We start from the raw sequence: 8,540 nt of genomic DNA, 5'->3' as shown, positions 1-8,540 counted from the left end.
TATATATATATATACTAATATTTAGACCCGTGCAAAGCACGGTTTCTAAAAAAAATTCTGTAAATATTGAACATGTTACCAAAATAAAGTATTCTTCTTTAGATATGAAGTATAGATGTGCTATTTGTTTTTTTGTATTATTCGTTCAGATATTCGAATAAGTTTGATTCAATATCATGACTAATAAAAATATTAAAAAAGATATTTTGTAATTTATCTTCAACCTCTTAATGCAAGTAAGAGAATAGCATGACTAATAAAAATATTTCACTTCTCCTAACATAGCAATGAAAGTAAGTTGAAATGCAAGTTGCTAACTCCCTTGATGGCACTGCCTCATGGACATCCCAGTCCAAGTCGATGATCTCATCGCTATCACTGCCCCAATCCTTAAATCAAACAAACGAACAAACAAAACCATCAATCCGCATCACAATGCGACAACCAAAATGAGCAGTTAAGACTTATAATTACTGACTAAATGCGGGTAATTGCATTCGCTCATAATTCAAAGGCATAGAACTTGCTCTACTACCTCGTTCAATGGAGCGGTAGCGGAGTTAAGGGGAGGGACAGGTTTTGCCTCATCGGTTCCCCTTTCAGATCCATGGTTATCATCACCGTCACTGCTCCAATCCTAAGAACAGATAACAATATAATAATTTGAGAATAAAAGCAAGGAAAGAAAATGTAGGCACAGAGTTAAATGAGGAGAATAACGACCTGGCATATACAATGCAATATTTCAAACAAAAAAACACACTCATGTCATCACGAAGCACAATCTTTAAAACTTCATATCAAAGGTGAAGTACTTGGAACATTGTATTGCATACCTGGTCCTAAAACAATGCTGAACTAACAATCATCAAAATTCTCCTCTAGTTCCGAAGCATTCACCATATCTACCCGTTCTCCTTCGCTTGACGAATCCTGATCTGATGAGAAGCCAACACAAACAAACATCCTCTCACCTCTTCGATCATGATCGATCCAAGCACCGGCCCACATTACTACCTCTACAGTTCGTAACCCTATTAATAAACAATGCCCGAATTCTCCCCTTTATGTAAACTTCACATGAATAAAGATCAGACAACGTAAACTCCCCATTTCCTTCATCCAAAACCCTAAAATTCTTAACCAAAACTGCACCTTTCTTGCTTTTAATCCCCGGCGAACTCTTAATTTCTTTTGTCGGAAGATTCGCATCAGATTCGGGTTTTTCTTCGCTCTGTTTGAATAATTCCGCAGGATCCTTTTTTAGCGCCAGTTTATTTTTGAAAGAGAACTTCTTTCTGGGGATTAATTCGGAGCTGGCTTTTTCTAGGGAGAAGCATTTTCTATTGCCTAGGCTCCGGTTAAATGAGGGAGCGGGAGGGGGCGGCGGATGAAGAGGTAGTAACTGCAACAGTTTGTGGGGTTTGGAGAAAGATTGGGATAGATGTTAGTTATTTTTGTAAAACGTGGGTTGTTTGTGTGAAACGTGGGTTAGATGTTAGTTATTTCTGTAAATCAAATATGAGCGGAAACATTGTGAAAAAAACCATATGTTACTGTTCATCAGCAACTTTTTGATTGTTCTCCTTTAGTAATAAAGAAGTATATATATATATATATACACCACGCTGCAAGCGCGATGATCGCGTGGCTATTGCTTGGTGTATTAACGTTTCGCCTCCGTCGTTGTGCGCATGTGTGTGTGTGGTGCCGCGTGATACTACATAGGTGTAAGGGGGGTGCTGGCGGGCATATGTACTATGAGGTAGACGGTTTATTTTTAAAATAGAAAAGTACTAAAGGGAGACATAGTCATTAATGGTGGACAGTACTTGCTGTTATATTTAAAAGATAGTGGACCTCACTATTCTATCTCATTGTATAGTTCAGTTTAACAAAAATAAACTGTCACCTTCAATACCATCATTCCCATATAGTGTGACTAATATATATATATAGTAGTATACTTATATAGTATATAGTATATATAGTATATATATATAAGGTATAATAATATGAATATAGTATATATATATATATATTATATATGTATAATATATATATATATATATATATTATAATAGTATAAATATATATACTATAGTATATATACTATGTGGGTCGTGCTGTGTGTGCTGAGAGACGGCGGTGTGTTGGGTGAGATCAAAAATACGGCTTATGCCTTTCTGGGGTACCGAAGGCTTAAATTTTGTGCAACTTTGGTTATGTGAGGGCTGACATAATATCCCTCCACTCATGATCAGAATGGTGGACCACATTGTCACATGAGTTGAGCGAGTGCATCCAGAGATTGATATAATCATTTTAGAATGAGAGTGGAGGGGATTTAATGTGGGTGCCACTCTAACTACCAACCATAACTTTTTGTTGCCTTTGGTACCAAGCATTAGCCCATTCCCTCCCGCTCTCTCTCTCTTCTTGCTCTCTCATCTCTACTCTCTTCGTATATATAGTAGTATATATATATATTATACGTATATATATAGTATAGTATACTATAATATATATAGTAATATATATATTTAATATATATATTATTAGTATATATAGTACTATAGATGAAAGCCAATTTTCATTGCAGATAATGTCTTTTATAGCTACGGTGAAACCCATTAATTTAGTAGATACAAACTAGTAAAATTGACCTGCGTGTTGTCGAGGAATTTGTGTGAAGATGTCAAAAAATAATTGTTAAGTAATTTGTTTAGAAATTTTTTAATTTGTGGATAAAAATATTGTTGGGAGGTGTAATATATCTAAAATACTTATTTTTAAATAAATCCCCCACCTCAATTGAATTTGTTATCAGGTCTCACAATTATCATAATCATTTCAAGTTAATGACTCCAATTATTACTTTACTCTTTATTAAAGGGACTCATTTCAAAATAAATTACAAACTGAAGGATCCAGTTGTAATTTTAATAATTTGAGGAGTCAACTTCCAAATTAGGTTAGAGTCAATCAGGCATAATAGCACTTTTTGTAATTTTAATAATTTGAGGAGTCAACTTCCAAATTAGGTTAGAGTCAATCAGGCATAATAGCACTTTTCATGATTTAAGGTATTTATTTCAAAATATGAGAGTTGTAAAACATTAATATTGGAAGATAAAAAACCGAAGTACAAGATTTTCATGATAAAATAGGGATAAACTTTGAGTTTGTTACTTAAAATAAAAAATTAATTATTTTCATTAGGTAGACTTCGAGACCATTGAACTTGCTATTATGTTACCGTAATCCAAAATTATTTTTAAATTAGTCCCTTAAGTTAATAGCAATATTGTTAGATCCTCTAATTCTCACATTTCTTTTTAAATTAATCTCTTTAGTTATTGCTTCTATATTTTATTAAAGAGAATCATTTCAAAATAAGTTTTTAAGAATTAAGGAGTCCAAATATTAATGTTAATCATTTGAGAGATCAATGTCTAATTAATTTAAGAATTGTAGGATTTAATAACAATTTTCATGATTTGAGGAATTTAATTTCAAAACATGAAAGGTTTAAAGAGTCATAAGGAAGATAATTTTTTAATTAAAGGTTAAAAAAAGTGAAACTCCAGCAAATCAAAAGTGGGCCAAGTGACAGGCTCGATTTTATGAAAGGGGAAAAATACCGGCTGGACTATTCAGTAGTTGTGATTTGTACCTGTCCTCATTTATATATACTAGCGTCGCCTACCTGCTTGCACCGTAGGCATGCCTGTTGATCAATTATTTTTTGGTTCTATTAGGTTAGAAAGTGAATAGTTATTAAGATATTTATAGTAATTAATAAAGAATTAATATTTATTCAATGAAATGAGACTTAATGTATAAAGTTAAATGAGTATATTTGTAGGAGGTTATGAATAAGTTATTTTTATTGGAAACAATAAGTCTCTACATAGAAAATTAGCTTGCATATGTTTCTATTATAAAATATAAACTACTTGTAAAGCAGCAAGCTCTAGTACATTTACATGAGAGAGAGGGATGTCATTTTAAAATTATCTTTCTAGAAATTATTAAACCTACTCTAATTTATTATTAGCTATTAGAGTCCCCCAATTTATATTTGATACTTGTAATTTATATCTCTAAAATTGCATTTCAGTATTAAGTGTTAGTATATTAAGGAGGATTTAGTACAACTCAAGATATAGAAGAGATTTGTATAATTTTTCCTATTTGTTATAATAATGCAATTTACAAATGGTTAACGGAGAAATGGGTAACCCTTCATGAATGAGTTCCTTAATGAAGGGTGGTTAAGAAGACAGTAGAATAATAAAAAGTTAACGACTTTATGGATTAAGTCTTATTTCATTGAATAAATATTAATTTTTTATTAATTATTATAATATCTTAATAACTATTCACTTTCTAACCTAATAGAACCAAAAGAATTCTAAAAAATTGATCAACAAGCGTGCCTACGTGCAACACATGTACACAACACTTATAATGTATTACCTTAGTGACTATAGAATGAAAATTAACCCTTTACACATATAGAGTGAAAGCAATTATACTTATAATGCATTGTCATGGACAAAGCTTTCTTTATCTCGAGAATGAGCATAGTATATTAAGAGATTCAACCAGACTATACAAACAATTTAGTATATTCACAAACATGCCTAGGAGCTGGAAACCAATTTACACGCTAAGGTAAAAATATATACGAAGATGGAAGGGGCAAAAAACCAATTAGTTTATGACTGAAGCAGCTGCAGATTTTGATAAAATACAGGACCACCTTCTTTGTCGCCTTCACTGATTTTTTCTCTGCACTCTAAATTGTTACACTGATGCTTCCATTACCATATTCTCATTCAATTCGATTGTACTCCACCAGTGATGTTATCATTGACTCACACTTCTTGTGGTTTGTAAGCATCTGAATAAATTTTGATTAAAAGTTAGAATTTTTGTTAGAGAAATTTGCTAAGATTCTATAGTAATTTATAGTGATTTATGGAAGAGGAATAGTTGTAATATTTATCATTATTAGTGTGTAATGTCAAGACTTAGTGGAGGAATATTATTAGTGGGTGGTTAATGAAAATTTGATGGTAATAACTAGGGAGGTTATGAAATATTAAGTTTGTATATATCTTAATGTATGGATTTGCTAGAGATATATGCATGTATGTTCGGAGGGTATTTTTAGAAGAAATGTTTTAACATCTAACACACTTTTATAATAGTATAAAATTATACAATTTTACTGTAGCTATGAGAAGACTTTCTACCATTATAGACCCAATAACCACTAGTAGAAAACAGAGCATTGGCGATGGGGTATTGGCGACGGATTCAAAATCCGTCGCCAATACAAATATTGGTGACGGAAATAAACTCATCGCCAATACCCCGTCGCTAATGTTTGTATTAGCGACGGATTTTGGCCGTCATCAATGTTTTTCCATCGCCAAAACTATTAGCGACGAAAAACATTGGCGACGGATCATTTCAGTCGCCAATAGGTATTGACGACGGACACGTTCCGTCGCCAATACCTATTGGCGACAGACACGATCCGTCGCCAATGCATTCTGTCGCCAATAACTATGGGCGACGGAAAATATTAGAGTCGGATCGTTTCGTCTGCCAATAGTATGGGACGGATGGTGTCCGTCCGATATGTATTGGCAAAGGACGTGATCCGTCGCAATACCTATTGGCGACGGAAACGATCCGTCGCCAATATCTACTGGCGATGGACACGATCTGTTGCCAATTCATTCCGTCGTTAATAGTTGATCGTGTTTATCACCAATGTTTATTGGTGACGGATGTGTTCCGTCATCGATACTAATGTACCCATCGTAAAAATTTTAAATTATTAATTGATTATCCTATTGTTAAGGAGTAGCGTCCAAAAAAAAAATAAGAATTATTTTAATATTAGTTCCTCAAATCTATAATATTTAAAAAGTAGTCCACCAAATTATGTAAATTGCATGCTAACACATCTAGGGATGTAATTGAACCAAATAATTAACAAATAGTTCGATAATTGTTCAAATAACTTTTTAGTCATATTCGATTTGGTAGTTCATTTAACACATTTAAGTTTGCTGACGATTAGAATTTGACCAGATGTACGTATATTCGATTCGTTTGTTTATTAAATATTCGTTTAAAATTGATCACTTATTATTTTTTGTATTATTGCTTATATGATGTCATATTTGTGTGTTTTTGGCTTCATCTTTGATTAGTTTAGAGAAAACGATGAGAAAATGGTGAGAGACCAATGATGAGATCATTTTTAGTTATACGCGTTACGAACATGTAACCATATTGATTTTTCTAATGATATACCAAAATTTATCATAGCTCTTATCAATAACTTAGGAGTTCTATGTTATATTTAAAATTTATTTTTAATTGTTTATTTTTAAAATTTATTTTTTAGTATTCGAGTTTGCTAACGATTAGAATTTGATCAGATGTATATTCGATTTATTTTTTTATTAAATATTCATTTAAAATTGATCAATGAGAATATCATTGATCAGTTTAGAGAAAATGATGAGAAAAATGAAAATGATGAGAAAATGGTGAGATACCAATGAGAATATCATTTTTAGTTATACGTGGTACGAACATGTAACCATATTGATCTTGCTATTGATATACCAGAACTTATCATAACCCTTTTTAATTAATTAGAAATTCTATGCTAATTTTAAAATTTATTTATTTTTATTCTTTATGCTAGTAGATTCGATAACCTCCACTACTCTTGGCTTCATTTACAGATGAACTTGAGTCTGTAAACATCATTAATGAATCTAAGAGGAGCTAAATTAGATTTAATCATTAAAAACCAGATGAAAATAGTTTGGATAGAGTTCTCTTGGAGTTTTTACGAGGTTAAGAGGAGAAAGAGCCGTCGAAATTGAGTTCGAGCGAATATGATATAACAGGTCATGTGTTCGAACTCTTGGACCGCCACTACTTTCTTTTTTTTGAAATTTTTACATATACACCCAAGCATTGTATATATTTGTAAATACCCCCGAAAAACATCATTTTACTAATTTCCCTCTCTAAATTGTCTTTTCCATTTAAGCTTATGTCTCAAATTGAATGAAGATTTAATGACCAAGAAAATCGAATACATATTTGGTTAATTTCCATTTGTTTATGAATTGAATAACTAATAGCTATTCATTTATTGTTAATTGAGATAGTGAATCAAATATTATCGAATAGCTAGATAAATAATAACTAAACTGTTTATTGATTATTTGGTTCATTTCCACCCCTACCTCTAGGCTCATGAAACACATCTACTATTATTGTTTAAGATGCATATATTGCTATTGTCTGAGAAAAGTTATTCCTAGGTATTCTACCCTGATACTAACGACCATTTAAAATTTGGAGATGTACTACAAAAATGTACTCATCACTTCGAATTTTACAACTTAATAGAGAGACGTGTGGAAAAAATAACAAACAACCTAATTTACTCGTTCTTTATACGTTTTTAAAATCTTAATAGAGAGACGTGTGGAAAAAATAACAAACAACCTAATTTACTCGTTCTTTATACGTTTTTAAAATCTTTATGACTCAAACTACAAGTAACAAAACAACCTAATTTACTCGTTCTTTATACGTTTTTAAAATCTTTATGACTCAAACTACAAGTAACAAATTCTATAATAATTAACAATATGGTTTGTTATACATAAATTTGTGATGGATTGTTATACGTAAGTGATAAATATCAATATGGAGTGCGCAGTTGATGGCAAATGTAATCATTGGATTGTTTTATATAAGATTGCAGTTGATGACAGATATAAAACATTTTAATTCTAATTGACAATAACATTAAAGCCACAAGTAAATTATTTTATCATGACTAATGGAAAAAACGTTGAGTAAGGTATGCGACGATATGTTGTTTCAAACTAATTATAAACTTCTTATTAATAAATATGTAAAAAGATGTTTTTAGGCTAAAAAATTGGTGGGAGAATTCCCCCTAAAATTTTCACTCAAAACAAATTACCGATTTTAAAGAACTCCCTGGCCTCCCTCCCCTTCTCCTCCGTCGCCCTCCCATTCCTCACCAAAACCTCCACCATCTCCGTCAGCATCACCAGGCTATGCAGCCTTATCCCCTCCCCCACCAGATTCTCCCTCCCTCCTTTCTTCCCGTCCCTTACGACTTGATCGCCTTCTGCCGCATCACCATCGGGACTGAGTGAGAGACTGAGAACGTGGTGGCGATCGGGAGGGCGGTGTAGGGGATGCCGCAGACGAGGTCGAAGGGTGACGACAAGATCGAGGAGAAGAGCAGGGACGAGATCAGGTCGATGTAGATCCAGACTTGAGGGTGAAAGATCCAAACTTAATGGCCTTGATCGAGTGGAGGGTGAGGATCAGGGCTTCCATCGAGGAGTCGAACCAGGAGGAGGGGGCTGGTGAGATTAATTTGTTAGATCTAAATCAAAACTTGAGATCTAAAACCATATAGCCATGATTAATTCAAAGAGATTAACAAG

General features: G+C 32.7%; 1 protein-coding gene across 2 annotated transcripts; it reads right to left on the bottom strand.

Annotated features, from left to right (window-relative positions):
* LOC109822397 lies at nt 217-8,160 on the bottom strand. 2 transcript variants are annotated; one of them, XM_020388596.1, is made up of 3 exons: nt 8,045-8,160; nt 536-637; nt 217-389 (listed from the first exon to the last, which is right to left on the bottom strand). In XM_020388596.1, exons 1-3 carry the CDS (start codon nt 8,096-8,098, stop codon nt 228-230), a joined length of 318 nt encoding a protein of 105 aa, XP_020244185.1. In that variant the 5' UTR covers nt 8,099-8,160; the 3' UTR covers nt 217-227. The 2 variants fall into 2 exon arrangements, 1 of the variants encoding a protein (XP_020244185.1); XR_002242111.1 differs by lacking the exon at nt 8,045-8,160 and adding an exon at nt 837-1,412 and having other exon boundaries at nt 217-637.

Source organism: Asparagus officinalis, chromosome 8 (genome assembly GCF_001876935.1).
Source record: "Asparagus officinalis chromosome 8, Aspof.V1, whole genome shotgun sequence".
Taxonomy (NCBI): Eukaryota; Viridiplantae; Streptophyta; class Magnoliopsida; order Asparagales; family Asparagaceae; genus Asparagus; species Asparagus officinalis.
This window is presented reverse-complemented; position numbering and strand designations above follow the sequence as displayed.

Excerpts from the sequence above, each read along its gene's own strand:
- LOC109822397 (XM_020388596.1), bottom strand. The coding sequence starts at position 8,098 with ATGGGAGGGCGACGGAGGAGAAGGGGAGGGAGGCCAGGGAGTTCTTTA. Across the intron at positions 638-8,044 it reads CAGGGAGTTCTTTAAAATCG|GATTGGAGCAGTGACGGTGA; the intron begins GTAATTTGTTTT and ends ATCTGTTCTTAG. Across the intron at positions 390-535 it reads CTACCGCTCCATTGAACGAG|GATTGGGGCAGTGATAGCGA; the intron begins GTAGTAGAGCAA and ends GTTTGATTTAAG.